Source organism: Biomphalaria glabrata, chromosome 18 (assembly GCF_947242115.1).
Source record: "Biomphalaria glabrata chromosome 18, xgBioGlab47.1, whole genome shotgun sequence".
Lineage (NCBI taxonomy): Eukaryota > Metazoa > Mollusca > Gastropoda > Planorbidae > Biomphalaria > Biomphalaria glabrata.
Window position 1 is genome coordinate 9,942,488 of NC_074728.1, and position 18,487 is coordinate 9,960,974.

The 18,487-nt window shown below is 38.0% G+C and overlaps 1 protein-coding gene across 9 annotated transcripts in view; it reads left to right on the forward strand.

The window, feature by feature from the left end:
• Positions 1–18,268, forward strand: part of LOC106076382 (uncharacterized) — a 275,905-nt gene extending 257,637 nt beyond the window's left edge. For all 9 annotated transcript variants that reach the window (XM_056017279.1, XM_056017282.1, XM_056017281.1 and 6 more), the window contains 5 exons: positions 1,530–1,676; positions 3,875–4,028; positions 4,146–4,253; positions 4,564–4,763; positions 6,401–18,268. In XM_056017279.1, coding sequence (XP_055873254.1) covers positions 1,530–1,676; positions 3,875–4,028; positions 4,146–4,253; positions 4,564–4,763; positions 6,401–7,747 — 1,956 coding nt within the window. In that variant the 3' untranslated portion in view covers positions 7,748–18,268. The remainder of the gene's footprint in view (positions 1–1,529; positions 1,677–3,874; positions 4,029–4,145; positions 4,254–4,563; positions 4,764–6,400) is intronic.
• Positions 18,269–18,487: the final 219 nt, after the last annotated feature.

Consider the following 18,487-nt stretch of genomic DNA (forward strand, 5'->3'; position numbering starts at 1 on the left):
TGCTACTTTGTTCATGGTCTTCTTATTATATGTATTTTTATTATACATGATTGGTATAACATTACGAACCCTGATTTATCCCTTCTGTCTGTCTGTCTGTCTGTCTGTCTCTCTCTCTCTCTCTCTCTCCACATCTAACTAAAATGTATTTTAATTAATTAAACTCAGATCAATGTAAATGCTTTAGAAACCACGCATGTTTTTGTTTTTGTCGAATTTAGTAGTAACCTTTGATTTTTTTTACATTGTTTCATTTCTTGACCCCCCCCCCCTTTTTTTTTTTTATATTTTCTTAATTTTTCTCTTTGCCGTAATTTTGTTGTTCACTTTGTGTGTGTGTGTGAGTTGTTCATTAGACCGGGTGTTCCAAAACGATCCTGTGCACGGACTGAAAACAAAATGTTGGATATACTTTGAGCTATCAGTCGCGCGCGTGCGTGTATGTGTGTGTGTGTGTGTGCGTATGAGAGGAATGTTGTTGAATAAAGCCGGAAAGATATTTGTTTGTTGTTTCATGACAGCCAGGGAGTGTGTGTACCAATACAAACTTTTTTTTACCTGAACGTTCTGTTCCCCCCCCCCTCCCCCCCCCCCCCCTTCCCATTCCTTTTGTTGAAACCTTGTCCTTTGGTTTATTGATGGAAGCAGCAGATTGTAAAAGTTGGTGTTGGGACACACGACGAGACCAGAACTGAAGGTGTCTGGAAGTGATACGTAAGAAGTTGTTTACAAAGCTTATCTCAACTCTGTCCGTCTGGGTGGGTTTTTTTAAAAGTTTGTTTCTATTCCGTTCTCGGATCAAGTTGAAATTTGGCATATTTATTCAAATAGTCGAAGACCATACACGAATCCATAAAAAAAAGTTAATCAAGTAGAGGTAACTTACACAAACGCTGCATTTCCGCAAACCTCTGATGATTGCCCTTATATAAGCTTTTGTTTTCTAAGTATTCTTTTATATTTTGCTTGTTTTCAAGCTAAGGTGATTGTGTATGTGCCAGTGGGTGTTTGTGGTTATCTATGTGACTAAGAAAATATTGCACCCGAAACAAAGTTCAACCATTTTGAAAAAAAAAAGTAAATAAAAAAAATATTTTAAAAGCAACAGGAAGAGAGACCTTAGTCCTTTGCACCCCCCGTCCACCCACCTCCTCCTATGCCCAACTGCAGTGCCAATTATAATAAGTTCATCGTTGAAGATAAAGAAAACAAACAAAATGAGAAACTTTCTATTCCATTTAAAAAGTTACATTCAGACAATTTTTTTTTTTTGGGTTGAGATAAATAAAAATGTACAAGCTAATAAGCATGCCCTAATTAAATTAGCTTTTTTGTTTTGTTGTATGTCCGAGTACAGAACGGAAGTATATAATTTTTTTTGAAGCGCACTGCGCATGTCGGAAAGGAATGTTCCGGAAGCAAGAATGATGCTATTGTGTCTCCACTTGATGGGGCACGAGGAGAGAAAAGATGAAACGTTGTGTATAAAACTAAACAAGTAATTTTTAATTTTTTTTTCTTTCGTCCAGGTCTGTGGCCGGACATTCGCACAAAGTGGGAGCTACCGCATGCACGAACGACGGCATATGGCGGACTCCATACAGAGATGTCATATATGTTACGCCACATTCTCCTCTTGGCAGGACCTTCAGCGCCACATGGCGTCGCACCCACAGGTGAAATATTACGTCATTGTAATTCAGCACAGTGTAACATCCTTGTAACAGTTAAACTTTCATTGTTTGGCCATTTAGCCGATTAAGCTAACCATCAAGAGTCTAACCTTCCTACAAGTAACCAAACAGGCTCGGGGTTGTTTGTTGTTTTTTTTTAAATCTTTATAATTCTTTAAATTGGAGCAAGATGTCTGTTCAACTTTAAAGCCAACCCGATAACCATTAGGTCTCAAGAAAAACAAATGGGATATAATTAGGAAAGAAGTGAGAACTACTAGGCCTACCCAGAACAGCAAATAAATCTCCTCTGTTAAATATTATAACAATTTCTACTAAATAACTTGCAAACTTTCATTAGGTTTAAAAGGTTAAATATAAAGTATGACTAAACTGGACGGCTATTACGAAAACACAATTTTCCTATAAATTTGACAGTTTATGGTTTATGCATATCTTTAACGAAAAAAAATATTACTTAATTGGTCACAGTGAAAACTCTGGTTTGACCGTTATAATATATATATATATATATATATATATATATATATATATATATATATATATATATATAATCATCTTTAAGTTAAATTTGGTTTACGCCTTTTTTTTTAATGGAAAGATTTCTTATATCTTGCAATAATGATAATAATCTTGCAATAATAATTACAAGAAAAATAAAGAATAAGATATTATTACCAGGCTGTCTGGTCCAAATCATGTACACGTTAGTTCTCCCACTTTCCGTTCTCGGATCAAGTTGAAACATTGCACAATTATTCTTTCTCGGTGACAAGTGATGAATGTATTTAAAAACAAATTAACCAATTAGTTAATTAGTCGTAATTAATTAATATTGTTTTATATGGAAAATGTACTAGGCCAGCGGGATCTAAGCCTTGCAAAATGAGAGCTATTGCAGCGATTGAACGGAGCTATTTCTCCCTCCCCTCCCAAAGTGCGAATGTGACTCTGGTCGACATGCAGGACAGCAGACGCGTAAAAGAGGCAAGACCAGGAAAATGACTTCTGCAAATGTGTGCAGTTTTTATTGATTAAAAATATTTGATCCTTATATCTGCGAAGCTAGACATCCTGACGTACATTCTATTATGATTCTTTCATTAAAAACAAGACTGAAAGGCTACGTATGCACAGAACTTAAATTCTCTCTAACCCTAGGTATAATTCAACTCTATGATAATTGAACTACTCTTCGCAAAGATAGTTTTATACTTTAACACATAAACATACTAAATATTGTCCATTCATTTCATATTTTAATAAAATACCCCCCCCCCCCCAAATTTGTTTTTCAAAAGCATTTTTACAAACTTTCGTTTGCTATTTCTGCGAAGCCGTGTCGATATACATTTTAATAGTTCCATTCATGTGTCACGCACGCCTTACATGCGCAGTGTGTTCACAGGCTAATGAGGATCATATGGGTGATATTAAATATATTAACATAAAATAATTAATAAGCTTATTGAACCTTAAATTCAATCTTAAGCTTATTGAGCTTTAAATTCAATCTTAAACTGATAGATCAAGAATGTTTAGTGAAAGTATATGTATTTTACTTAATTTAAACACATGTATCTAAGTTTAATCTTGGTCAAAAACTATATTAGACTCTAAATCTAGATCTCAATATATATGCAGGCAAATCTTTTTGTAACAAAAATGTATGTAGGTCGATTAGCTATTTTAATAGCACCATTCATACTATTTTTTTACATTCACTCAGTCGTTTTACTTATAACATTATTGTTTTGTTTAGATGTTTCTAATTATTATTATAGCTTTTATTTAGCGCTACTTTCATGCTTATAGCATGCTCAGAGCGTTATGGTCCAATCACATTTCTGGACCAGTGGGGAGGGGGTATCTGGGAGAAGGTTTTCCGTGCTGCCTTTAGGTTCTCATAAACACAGCTCTACTCAATTCTGCCCAGCCTCGAGCCCCCTTCAAAGGTAGCCAAGCCAAGTTCAAGCGTACTTAGCCCCTCGAACATGCTTCCCACAAACTATTCTAATACACTACATCAGTGACACGCTGGCCGCGGGTAATATATATATATATATATATATATATATATATATATATATATATATATATATATATATATATATATATATATATCGTATATGTTATCTTATTAACTTATGTTTATATGTTGTATGTATATATCCTTACAGGTAACGCAGGCTATCTTAGAGTTCGAAGAAGGCAATCAAGGCATTATTGATCGATTAAACTCTGGTGACCTTGGAGGACAACTTGGGGATGGAAGTATAGGTCAATTGGGTCACCCTGATAGTGACGGTCAAGGTCATGGTCACTTGTTACAAGGTGAGGGAGCATCCTTAATGATTACTTTTATGTATTATTACAGGATATGTTTGTTATTGGGTGGGGTATTATTGGATTCCAAATCTCTTAAACGTATTTGTTATCTAACATTCACAGGAGACTCCAGGGACCTGGGCGTGCCACATCCACGCTGCCCTCCCCCGCCACTTATACCAGAATCATTGTTGCTTGAGTCAGAGGCAGCGTTCCATGTCCAGTCACAAGGTCAGTCTTTGAGTAGTTCATTGTAATGGAGGTCATATTTTTGTTAGCTAGCGTCCTTAAACTGACATACCAGACGTGATGTTCAAGTCACATGATGTTAGTCATGATAACAACAACAAAAATATAACCTAATGTCGAGTACTTGCCATTATTCATTATTAATGATCTACAAGTTTTAATCATTTTTTATATATCAAAAAATAAGATGTAAAATGACCGGAAACTGCAAGACTTGAATAGTGCCAATGTGATATAAACTCCCAAGTCAGTAAGTCCATGTTTTTATTTGTTTCTTTCTGGTCATCCCCAGGTCTGTATCACTCTCCTGGTCAGCTGCCTCCGTTCTCGTCCATTCTTCCGTTCCGTCACCACCCTGGTGGTCCACCAGCGTTTCCTCCAAGCTTCCCTTCAGCCCTTGGACTGCTGGGGCCGCAGTCACTTCCGGTCACATCCAACGCAGATTTCTTGACCAAGCATTCATTCTTCAACGCCATGTTGGGCGGGCCGCAGGTAAGCTTAGCCTTTAACACACCGAGTGCATTTTTTTTCTTTAGCAGCTTCATACTTTTGTTGTTGTTTTTAACGAGACAGCACATCTTAGGGAATTGTTTTTTAGATAATGTTGTTTTTTTTTTAAGTATGTTATAATTATAGCTTCTATTTAGCGCTAGTTTCATGCTAATAGCATGCTCAGAAGGCTAGGGTCCCATCTCAGTTGTGGACCAGTTGGAAGGGGGGGGGGTATCTTGGAAAAGGTTTTCCTTGCTGCCTTTAGGGCTCAGTAGACACAACTCTGCTTGAGTCGGGTGTCGAACCCCATTCATAGGAAGCTTAGTTTAATCGTACTTAGCCTCTCGACCACGCTTCCCAAGTTTCCTAAGTGGTATTGAGTTTACATCTTAGCAAGTTTGTTCTGCATAGCTCCAAGATGAATGGTGTACTGGTGTATATAGATTAAGCCGAATCAAAATCTTGAAGAAATAAATATGAAATGTTTTTGAACAGACTTCTTTTACAAAACAACAATATCTTGTATTTGTAAATGTGCACAACTTGAAAGTAGATATATGTAGAATTACTTTAACCCCTAAAGTGCTGTGTTTTTTTTTTATTTTTTTTTTACAAGAGTGCATACAAAATGGAATTACAATTCTAGTGTTTAGGGGCTAAACTACCACACGCGTCTAAAGGGTTAAATGAATTGATAATTTTTAACAAAATCTAACTTTTTGCAAATATATGTCTTTTGTGTCTCACGTCTCTTGATTATCTCCCCTTCAACTTCCACACCAGTCCTTATTTTTCACTTGAATTACGCCAGACCACCTCGTGGTTGCATCAGAAACTATTTTACCTTCACAACCTTAACCTCCGTTCTATTATCAGTGTGAAGGTAAATTAAAGTTCCCCTTTCAGACCTTGTGGTCTATAGGACAGATGATGTAAAGGTCGTCTGTTTCTGTGGCCTACGGTTAACAAGGGTGTCGGGTGGCCAGCACAACGACCAACCGCCTTTACTTTTCCCCAACTAATGTCAGGTACCCATTAGAGCTGGGTGGACTCAGAGGCGCCCAAAGAGCCCGAAATTAAATATCCCAGGATTCAAACCCAGGACCCCCAATTCGGAAACCAAGCCACCGCTCAGCCACCGCGCCTCCATTTCATTATAGTTGCATCATAAACACGCCACGTTCACTCCATAAGAACTGGAAAGTCGAAAGTTTAAACCCTTTTAGAGGCCACGGAATTGTTATGATTGATTTGATGTCAGGACTAAACTGAGTTAATTCAGCACTAAACGAATACCTTGACCAGACGGATAAAGTAAAGAGCGGTTGGTACATGTGCTAGTCTATAACACACTGGTCAACCATTGGTATGGATAGGAGATTTAACAAAATATGACCCTCCCCAGAAACATGATTTTTTTTTATACAGTTCCTACAGCTTGATCGGAATGTTTTCTTTAATGTTTAGTAAAGCCAATGTATTTTTTTTCCTCCGTGATTCTAACCTTTCAATCTAAGCTTAGCAGATTAACGCCGTACCTCACAGTTATCCCGTATCACAGTTTAACTAGATAAAACTAAGAGCCGATCCGCCAAAATGTATTTTTAATCGCTTTTTTTTTTTGTTTCCTACGCCAGATGAAACATGACGCCCTGGCCAAACTGTCTCCCGGATACTCCACCCAACCGCCACAGCATCATCTTCAGCAGCAGCAGCTCCTTCAAGAACAGCAGCAGATGCCCAAGTCTCACGAGAATAGCGACGGCACGGACGTGGTTAGCACCACATCGGCCGGAAAGAGGAGCGAGGCCGAGCAGAGAGCTTCCAGCCGATCCTACAGCCCAGACCGCAGGCCGGAGCTGGACCCGTTGAGCTTGCTAAAGGACGACAAAGAAAGCCCGGCGTTCGGTAGGAGCGTGTCCAGCGACGATGGCCTGGCCAGTCCCGATGACCACAACATGGAGACCAACGGGGAGGATGATCTGGCCCACGAGATGGGAGATAACGAAAATGACGAGGACACGGACATTGATGACCGATACACCAATGACAGGGGCAGTTACTCGTCCACTTCTCGCCGCTTCAGTCCCAGCGAGGACAGAGATCGCCACAGGGAAAGAGAGAAAGACAGAGAGCGAGATAGGGACCGGGAAAGGGAGCGAGAAAGAGACAGGGAGAGAGACAGAGATCGAGACAGAGAGAGGGAAAGAGACCGTGAAAATCGAGAAAGGGAAAGAGAAAGGGACCGAGACAAAGACAGTTTTAGGTCGAGAAAGCGAAGCCGCAGTTTCGAGCGAGAGAGGAGGGACAGTCTGAAAGAGAAGAATTCAGCCAGTGGAAACTCTGGAAGCAGCAGCGGAATGGGTCAAGCCGGACATCGGGATACCGAGTACAGCAACGAGGAAGAGCCGGAGAGAGATGGCGACTACTACGACCAAGACCGAGGCTACGAACAAAGCCACAGCGGCCGAAGCAGTCGCGACAGCCGGCATGATGGCATCTTCGACCACATCCAGGCCAAGCACAAGGAGGACAGCCCAGGGGCGGCGCCCCTCAACGCTGGCGGGAGCAGCGAGACTGGGGACCTTCGACCACCCAAGAGGCTGATCGAGCGTCAGAACCTCAACACCCGCATGATCCCTTCCTCCTCTTCCAGAAAGCAGCGGCACCCCATGCGTAGGTTCAGCAGCGCTGGGAGCGAGCAGGAGTCTCCACAGTCCACGTCCAGCCTGCCGGTCAGCTCCACCACGGCTGAAGCCATCGAGCGCGGGGACCTGGACGACAACGACCTGGTGGTCTTCCTGCTGACCAAAGGCCGGGTCCACAAATGTGTTCACTGCCACATGATATTCAAAGACGCGTCCCTGTTCCTACTGCACAACGGCTTCCACGCCCACGATGAGCCGTTCCGCTGCGTGGTCTGCGGGTCCGTGTGCAAGGACAGGATAGACTTCAACTGCCACCTAACCAGTCATATTAAATGACTACCACCAAAAACTATGCTCAAATAACTTGTGACTTTTGATCAGCAGACGACAACCTAGCCAGATGTCTCGCAGCACACTCCACACTCCAATGGAAAAAAAAACACACCAAAAACTCAAGTGGCATATACTTGTACATATTGTAATAAAATGATAACCTTAATTGGATCAAATCATCAGTCTCATTAACAACTTTATATAAACCTAAATGGAAACGATTCGGATTGAAAAGCAGACACTAAGGTTGAATTTACCTACATATTCAACTCAAAATATCTCTGGAGTTTCCCAGCATGGACACTTCAGAATCAAGATGCGGACCAGTATCTGGTGCATTGTGTGCTGTCCACTAGTTCCCCTATAGTATCGGTGTTGTCCACTGTGGTCAGTGTAGTCAATGGCTAGTTGTGTGATATTGTACACTCAAAAGTGCCATATCATAGAACACTGTCTGGCTTTCACTTTTTATTTTCGTATTCTCATTCACTTTGTACTCTTTAGTTTCGTAAAAAAAAAAAAATTTTCTTCTAAATACACTTTTTTTTTTCTGGTTTTTCTTTTATGAAATTTTGCATAACATTTTTTGTGACTCGACTGTTTCACCGTGAGAAACTAGATCTGAAATGTATACAATAAAAAGGGAACATTTGAATGCGTACAAATTTTGGTCCACGCATAACTTAACCAGAAAAAAATAAAAATGGGGGGAAATGACCATGACTTCATTTGCTGGATTTCTTTTACACATGACTTACAGGGTGACAATAGTCGTGTCTATTCCAAAGTACCGGTACCTCATTGATGTAGTCTGTGTACTTTTTTTTTTATAACTAGGTCAAAGCACTATAATTAGAGCAACGACTGCGGGCGAGATCTTAGTGTAATAACTTGACTTCAAACTAGGTCACTAAAATAAATCTCCCATTGGGTCTTTTTTTTAAATGCTAATTCCTAGTAGGTCACCGAAACAAGTCTCTCTTCCCCCTTATAATTTCCTTAGTGGAACATGTGTAGGCCTATTGCTTACATCGGGTCAGCTTTTTTTTTTTTTATGTCGCTCCAAGAGAACAGGACACTGACTGCTTATTGATATTCACGTGAACACGACGTAGTTGATATTGATATATATATATATATATATACACAATGAACATTCATGTAAAAATATCTTTTTTTTTTCATTTGTTGTTGAGATGCAATAGAATAGACAATTTAGCTGTTGTTTTATCCTCGTCGTTGGTTGACTTCATTACTGTTATCTATTTTAACCTGTTGTTTTTTTTTCAAATATGTTTTATTTTGTGTTAAACAAATAACAACTGGAATCTCAAAGTATACTCACTAATCGTGAAATGTGTGTTCGCTATAAGTGTATAAATATTTATAATGTACATAGACACATGTTATGGAGAAATGTCTACAAAGGATACATTAGTCTGTATATATAGTGTATGTTCATATAAAAAAAAAAGACTCATGACTTTCCCCCCACCTCCCCCCTCCCCCCCCCCCCTGCATATCATGATACAACGTGTATAGTTGTATTCGATGGACCAAAATATTGAAGAAGAAATTTAAAAAAACAACTGTGTTACATTTGTTGTATTTGTCGGCGGCTCTTGACCACCTGACCACTGAAGGGAGGTAACGCTCTATTCTATAATGACCCTTAGGGCTAATTTCTTTAAAATGGGTGTCCTTTCTTCCTAGCTAGTGCGAACTGGTATCTAACAAACATTTTTGTTTTGTGTGAGGTCGTGAGTTTTGGGGATAATTTCATTTCGCAAGGTTGAGAGTTTATCAGTTTATAGCAAGGTGAGGACTGAATGAACCCCCACCTGCCTCTCTTCTCTCTCCCTCCCTCTCTCTCCCTTTCTCTCTGTTTTTCTCTCTCTCTCTCTTTCACAAACCACCGACTTGAGCGTACTGCCCTCTGGACGTACTAAATGTTTAGAGCCGGGCCTGGGGTCTCAATTAAAAATGGAGATATCTAATTGTATACAAGCTGTCTCTGTCTCATCAAGTAGCTCCCCCCCCCCCCCAGGTGCCACTTCCTTTTTTTTTTTATTTACCCACAAGTGCTCTACAAGATAGCGCTCAGCCTGCACCCGTAGAGAGGTCACGTCCGTTGTGTGTTGACAAATCTTTTAGGAGTTTATATTGACATGGGAAACCATCCTCTCTGTGTTTATTTATAGACTTTTTTTTTTTCTATTAAAATTTTCAATTTTGAACTTTACCACTAAAAAAAAAATTGAAAAAAAAACAAACAAAAAACTACTTTAAATATAAAAAAAAAATCATAGTCCTCAGTGGTCAAAGCTGCACAGTTTAAATTATTTGACCTTATATATCCTATTACTGTCCTTTGTATGGTACATTTAAAGTAATCATTTGAATCGTGACACTTCGATGGTATGTAAATGTTATATATATGACTATACATAATTATGAGCCAGATGGGAGTCTGATTAGACATACAGCTCATCTCTATATTCTTCTCTTTTTCTCCCATCTTTCTCTCCTCTCTCTCTCTCTTTCTCTCTCTTCTTTTCTCTTTGTCTCTTTCTCTCTCCTATCAACATCTCTTAGTGTAGCAATCAATCCATAGGCCAAACTCAGTGATCCAATTACCTTTTCTAAACTCAACCCTAACCCTTACTCTTGAAAATAAATACTGCATTATCCTCCCCGCCCACTACCCCCCCCCTTTTTGGGGGGCCATTATACAATAAGCTCTGATGGAAAAGCACTAAGTTGTCCCCATTCCCCTCACAGTGCCCTCTGAGTCAAACGCAATGATACCTAGATATAGGCTTACAAACATATCTACAATAGAGACCATTTCCAATAGAGCTAACAACATTATTTTACCTGGATAGGAGTAATATAGTTTGGCAAGTCATTTATTCCCCTAAAAGTAACGTTACTCAAAGTTTGGCCGTTTCGTTGAGTACTGTCGTGTCGAAGTCAAATCAACAAGAAAAGAAGAAAAAAATCAATAACAAATATTTCCTGAAGTCTTGTGAAACCTTTCATCATAGTAAGACAGAATTTTATATTTTTTTTTTGTTGGTCTTAGCACCAAGTTCTGGGAAGTAAATGTCCGATTTTTAAATTATTTTTTTTTTATCAAATTAAAAGTTTAAGGTCAGACACTAGATTTCTCTCACAGGTTCTCAAGTAGTATATACAAGGTACCCCAAAACAAAAATGCTACTCATAAGTATGGTGTTCTTTTTTTCTGGAAATAATAAAAGAGGAAAATCGAGTCTTGAACAGATTGTAGGGTACGTAATACAGAGTTAGCAGGTTTTTAATAAATACATCAGTTTTAAAGTACAGCTCCACCCCGGGGTTTGACAACAATGTTTTAGTTCAAAAGTACCAAATAGTGAAAGTGGCGAAACTCTCTCTCTCTCTCTCTCTCTCTCTCTCTCTCTCTCTCTCTCATTCTCCCTGATACACACTCCCCTTTATGCCAAAAGATGTTTTCCACACCATGACCGTGGCCAGATCTTCAAAAAGCCCCCAATGTATCCTTTTCTGTTGCATTGTTGTACGTCAGCATTAGAGGTAACGACACACTATCAACTCATTAACTGACTGTCTTTCAGCCGTGAGACACACATCCTACAGTGTTGTGAACTGTTGACCTGGAGGCGCACTCTGGGGCTCCACCCACACCCCCTCCCCGTCCCCTTCCATCCTTATGACTACCGTTAATTGTATGGCCCGCTTTTGCCGACACCTGTTATTATATCCATGCACGCCTAGTTGATTTTCTTATTGTTAATTATTATTTTTATTTAATATTGTTGTTTTTATTCAATTTTTATCCAAGATGACTAAATATGTGATATAACGGTGGCGTCAAGTTCATTGGCTTAGAATTCATATAGACGTATGAAAAGTTTGAACTCATACCTTTGGGTTAGAAATAGTCGTAAAAGTGTGGAGGCATGCTGTGACAGAATCGCTTGCTTTTTTGAACACATCGTTTTTGGAATCTGACAACAACAACAACAACAAAAAAAGCCTTTGACTTTGGAGACGTATTTACATTTCTGAAATAATTAATGACAGCGATAAATAGAATTTAGTCCAGCACTGTAGTATTTAGTTCTTGTCCAGCACTGTGGTATTTAGTTCTTGTCCAGCACTGTGGTATCTTTTGTCTTTTGTTCTTATTTATTTGACTTGCACTTCCGCAACCCCCCCCCCCCCCACCTTTGCACGCACTTTTCTTTTGTGTGACACATCTGCTTTTGCTGAATCGTCATGCAGCAAACCCCCCCCCCCCTTTTCAACTCTTCTTGATTCTATCCCTCGTCCAGCCTCTTCCTGTCAGCTGACCACCCGCCATCTTTGTAAATGTGTTTAGTGGGCGTGTCCGCTATGGTTTCATTGAAGTGAATTCAATTCTTGTGTATTGTTAAACCCCTCCCCCACCACGCGCCCCTCCACAAAGATCTGATGCCAAATATCGATGTTTTGAACTTATTCAACTAAATGGCTGTTTTATCTGTTTATGTTTTGGTTTTTTCAATGACTATAATATTTTCATGTTCTGTATCTTTACCATGTTGTACATAGCTGGACATAACGTGTGGTATTAATGATGGGGCAGGGTGTTTTCACTATGTAGATATTTTACATGCAGTCTTCTAGGACATTGAGATAAAAACTGCAATACCGACAGCCATACGCTTTGATTCTCTGTTTGTTACAGGGAAGTGAATATAAACAAAAAATAAATTTTAATAACATGATGTCACTGACATTATTAAAAGAGGAAAAAAAAAGTTTAATTTTTTGGTCCTAATATATGACATAAAAAAAGACCTTTAGGGTTAATGTGACGTAATTTTGTTGAATATTCAGAAAGATATCAACCAAATTTCATTACAGCAAATCAACAAGTTCATTCTTCTGTCTCGCATTTCATAATATATGTGCACATGTAAGTTTTATACGATGTGCATCAATTGGATGTATCTTATAAACATTTGAGCGGGGTCCTTTCTCCCCTCTGTTCTCTCCACACTCCCCTGCCCACCCCCCACCCCCTCAAATGTCGACGGTTCTTAAACCTTTCCAATTGATTCAAAAACAAGATCCTTCCGTACATTCAAGGTGTCTAGGACTCCCAGAGTTTTGAGACTCAACCGTGACTCACTCTGTATATTGTTGTATTTGTATTATCTCAGTATTTCAATGCGTGATTCTATGATTTTTGTTGTTATATATATATATATTTTAAATGTTGGTATAAGTATATTATATATATATATATATATTGACATACTATAAAACAAATAAAAACGCATCTCCTGTCCGTTCAGCTATGCGTAGTGCTATGTATTACTATGTTACATTATTATGTACAACTTGTTCCTTTTGTGTGTGTGGATATTCTTAGAAATGATTCAATCGTCACTAGGTACTCGTCCCATCAGTAATGGAGAGCTCAATTCATTGTCGCTTGTCCTTAAACACAAAAGTATTGACCTCTTTTAAGTTTCATTGCATATGTTTCAGTACCAAAGCCACTTTATATATGACATGCTGTACAGTTGCCACAAAGTAGGGAGTGCGCTTGTATTAGCCTGAGCTTGTCTTGTACCTTTTTTTCAAAGACTAAGACTGTATCGTATATTAGTTTGGCAGTTAGGTCTAACCCTTCCACTGAGCTACTGCCAGCTTAATGTTGGCAGTTATAAAGTGCAGAAAGGGCAAGGACCTGCATAGCGCCAATCTGTAGCAGCAGCCAGATGAAGAGCACATAGAGGTGGCTACTACAGCCGCTTTGTACGTCTGTGATTTCTCGACGACTAGTTAAGATGAATTGTTATGGTAAATGTCTCCTCCCCCCCCCCCCTCTATTGTGTTATTGTTTGCACCACATTCTCATGAACGGATTCAACCTTTATGTCCAAGAGTCCACATTCTCAGAGCCGGACTTAACATTCATTTTTGTTTTCTAAAGTAATTGCTATTTAATATATACTATCACGAAAATCTGTGTTTCTTTGCTTTTCCATTTTTTTCTCTTCTAGTTTTCATTGGCTGTTTAATGGGTCACGTGACACGCTCTCACATATTATTGTTTGAAACAATGCTGCTATTTCTCTCTCCTTTTCTCTCTCTCTCTCCCTCTCTATCTATCTATCTCATCTTTAAAAAGCCCAAATCTATACACGGTATTTTAAAATATATGTAAATGTAATGCATTCATATTCACTTCTATTGATTTATTCTTAACGTGCCATAATGTAGTTCTAAATTATTTATTTTTGTTTGGATAACACCGGAAGTGAGCTCTTCATCTATTTGGTTTCTTTTATTTCCGCCTGTACATAATTTAATGGTGTTTTTTTGTTTTTTAACTTTTGTGAAACCACACGACAGCTAAATTCTTGTATGATGCTAAGGGGAACTCCATGCAAAACCAATGATCTAGATTTAGTACCTATTTTTCGACCCAAATGGCTAATGTCTATGATCTACTCACTGTAAATGTTTACTGCGTCTCATTGTTCAACTGTCCACTTTATGCCACCCCTACCCCTCTTTCACACAGATTAGATTTTGATATTTGAACATTTTTAAAATGTCTTTGATATATATGTTTGTTTGTTTGTTTCATTCAATGACTTGTTAGTTATAAAGTTGTGCGGTAGTTTGGTTTCGTTGTGTCATTCGATGTCATTCGTGGTCATTGTCAGCGTGGCGAACTGACTGAAGCCTAAAACTTCAGCAAAACTTATGGCCGGACACACAGTATCTTGTCATACAGATCAGTCAGAATACTAGCACCTATAGCACCATGTTCACCGGCGCCCTATTCACTAGCACCTTTTTCACAGGCACCCTATCCTCACTTTTTTGACACACAGGGTCTCATTCTGTCTCGCTCCACACTTCCCCCTTTCTCAATCGTCCAAACATTTTGAGTTTTTACACAGATATTTTATCATACATATATTGAGTTATTTTTAAAACATTCGTGTTGTTACATAGGTTAGTGACCCCCCCCCCCGACCTTTATATTTTTCTATTCACGGCTCCGGTCTGCCATCACGTCACTGACCCTAATAGTTGACTAACATACACTAGAGATTCTAACACTAACAAGTTCTTCAGAAACCAAAACCTGGACGAGCTGAAAACAAAAATCTCTTTGTTGACGATGTTTACAATCTGTTTCATTCCATTTCAAGTTAATATTTTCTGATGTATATTGTTCATGCGTCTCATAATTTTTTTTTCTCTTTTAAATGGCATATGTCATCTTAGTGGGCAGCGTTAGATGTCATGGCATATGTCAGTGCGTTTTTTTTTCTTTGTGAAGGATTTGAAGTTGTTTTATATTTTTAAAAAAAATATACGTAAATACTTCGTTACATAATATGATAGCCATTTGACAGCGTTACTTGAGATGGCAGAGTGACACAAGTCATTTATTATGACACTACAGCTAGCGACCCCTATCTGTCTACACTGTTAACTGTGAGTCTTGCTTTTTTTTTTTTTGAAAATAAATTTGATATCGTGTTAAATATGTCCATTAAACTATTGGCAGCATAATCTGTTACTTAACGCAGGCCTATGTCGTCGTCAGTTACTGGTTTCATTGAGTTGTCAGTCTCAAGTGTCATGTAGATGTCAGTCACTGGTGCAATGTATTAGTCATTTGTTAGTTCCTTTTAGCAGTTAATGTGCCCTACACTTCAAACCAGCAGATGGCGTTTACTTAACAGACAATCTTGAAACGATGCAGCCATCTTTTGCTAGGTTCGACATAAGTCAGAGACGTAGGTTTGACATATGTCAGACAAGTAGGTTTGACGTATGTCAGAGAAGTATGCTTGACATGTTAGACACTCAATACCATGCGACTGGCATGTAGGATATTACGGCATACTGTACTGTTGGCATGCAGATGACACAGTTTAAAACATCGAGCTATGTTGGCTGACATTTACTTGGTACTAGTGACTGGAAGTTGACATTTGGCACCAGAGGGCGTTGAATGACATGCCCCCCAACCCGTGTGTCAATTAGAACGCCGAGGTTCTCATTATGTCTAACTTGAATGGCGAAGTGCACATAGAAGAACTTTTAAGGAATAGCGATGCACGATACTACAGATTAAATCACTCGTCTCATAATCCATATCAATAGATAACACAACACACAGAAGGCGCTGTGTGACCCGGTGCTTCAACAGATATTTTTTTTTGACATTCTCCAGCGCTCTTGAGCGCACACACATATATTTTAAACCACGTCCACCATTGCCATCTCTCCATCTTTGTTTTGACCTTCACATTTTAATTTTGTTTTGTGTGTGTCCGAGGCTGTCGTCTGCACTTGTTTCAAAGCGAGGCTAGCAATAAACTGCGGAAGTGCAACATCTTTTATCATTGACACATAATATCACGAGACTAGGTTCCTTTTTTGTTGTGTTTTCATATGACAGTGCCAAGTGATGACACTGTCAGCGAAAAGAATGCAATGCTATTCCCGTGGCAGTCAGATAGGTTTTAGTTTATTAAATGTCTGGAATATTGAGTCTCGCCTGAGGCCTATTTAGTAGCAGTGATCGCTGATACTGCCCGACATCAAGTTATCTATGAATGACACTATTATCTTCTGTTGTATCTCAACCCAAACTGTACCAAAGATTTATGTAAATAGTATGTATAGCATAAACTCCATATGTTCATTGTTGTGACGGATACATATGAAAAAAAAAACAACAAAACAACATACATCTTTTGTTTCGTTCAGTTCGTGAAAAGCATGTTCCATATTTTTAATGACTTTCTCGATAAGATGTATTTTTATTTCCTTTTTTCACCCTTTCTCATAATATTTTGATTTTGTGTTCCTAATCCTGTGTATCATTTTCTGTGTAATTCATTCTAGATTCTGACATGTTGTTATATACATTTTATGTTTAAATATTCTAGTTATTTATTGGTCCAAGCTTTTTTTTTCTAATTGTACAGATATAGATCTATAGATCTAAATCTAAATATATATTTTTGTACGTAGGGCCTACTCAGTAAATATGTCAGCCAAATGAGTTAAAAGTTTCTAGTGAACTAAAGCCCAAAATGGCACACGGGGAACCACAACGTATTTTTTTAAAAATCTGACCACTTTTGCAGCTGTCTAGAGATCGATACTCTCTCCCTTGACAATTTTTTTTTTAAATACTTAAACCAAAGCAACACAGAGTGGGATTTCTTTATATCAACTCTAGGGCCCTTTTATTCTCATGTATATGCTATATTCCACTATTTAGTTCCTTTGTGTTTGCGTGTAATTGTTATATTGAACCACGTGACTTGAGCGATACCCTTACATTCACAGACGTTATTTTATTTGTGACGTACACTTCAAGAAACCACCTCTCTATGCTATAATTCAGTTTTTGTTTTTTTTTACTTCAAAGTATTTCATTGACCTCGATATAATATGATTCAATATTTTAACTTTTTTTAATTATTATTTTTTCGACGTTCCTCAATTGGTGATTCTTAACTTGTGAGTTTGACCAGAATTATTTTTTTTTAATGGATAATTCACTTTTGTAAAATATATGTGTGTGTAATGTACTTTTAAAAAACTATTGTCTACACACACACTCGGAAACGTGTATAATTCAGTTGAGAGATGGGTCAATGGATGCATAAGTAAATATGTATAGGCAAGTTTCTTTTATTAAAAAAAAAAGCAACAACTAAATTAAAGTATTCCACTATTTAGTAAAAGTGAAGATGTCATCAATCTAATTTTGTTTTTCTATGTGAACCACCGTGAACATGTTTTTGCTTTTTTTTCCTCGGAAAGTTCTTTGAACTATTTAGATTATTTCCCAGTAAGTTGTTTTGAAATATATAAAAAGATAACAAAACAAAGTTTTATTCATTAAAAACTCCACGGCAATGTCTTGGTGAACACATTTCAGGAACAAATTTGAAAAGATCACAAAGTATTGTAGCTGTTTGTGCCAGTGATAGAGAATCATTTTGAATATTAGTTTGATCATTTGTGTTTTGTTTCGGTTACCTTTGGATATTGTTCACTTTATATTTTTATATTTTCAACGTCTTCTGTACACTTTTAATTTCTTCCTGTACATGAAACTTCTGTGTTGTTCAACGTAGAGATACTACGAGTCACTGTTTAGATTTTTGTTGAGTCTCCTCACTACAACAGTCTGGGTTTTTTGTTGTTTTTTTTTTCTGTCACAAGTGATAGAGTCATTTTATGTTTGTTTATTATTAATTACATTTTATTTGGGTCAGAATCATTGTATTATCTCCCTTCCCTCCTTAAATTAGCTATCACGTGAATGGATCATGTGACATGTTCCCTACATTCATATTTCAACAAGAAAATTGTGTCTCTTATATTTTTTTTTTCTTTTCAAGAAGCTGACCTGTTGATTGTGCTTCCAGCAAACATTGAAACAAATAAAACGCTTTATGTAGTAGTGAGATGCAAGGCTAGAGTTGTTTGGTTTTGTTTAGACGTTTGTTGGTTTGTCTTGTGTTTAGAGATAGATAGATAGATAGATAGACAGGCAGATAGTTAGATAGATAGATAGACAGGCAGATAGATAGATAGTTAGATAGACAGATAGATAGATAGATAGATAAATAGATAGATAGATAGATAGATTAAAGGTGCAAGTGGACAGACACAATAATGGATACACAAGAT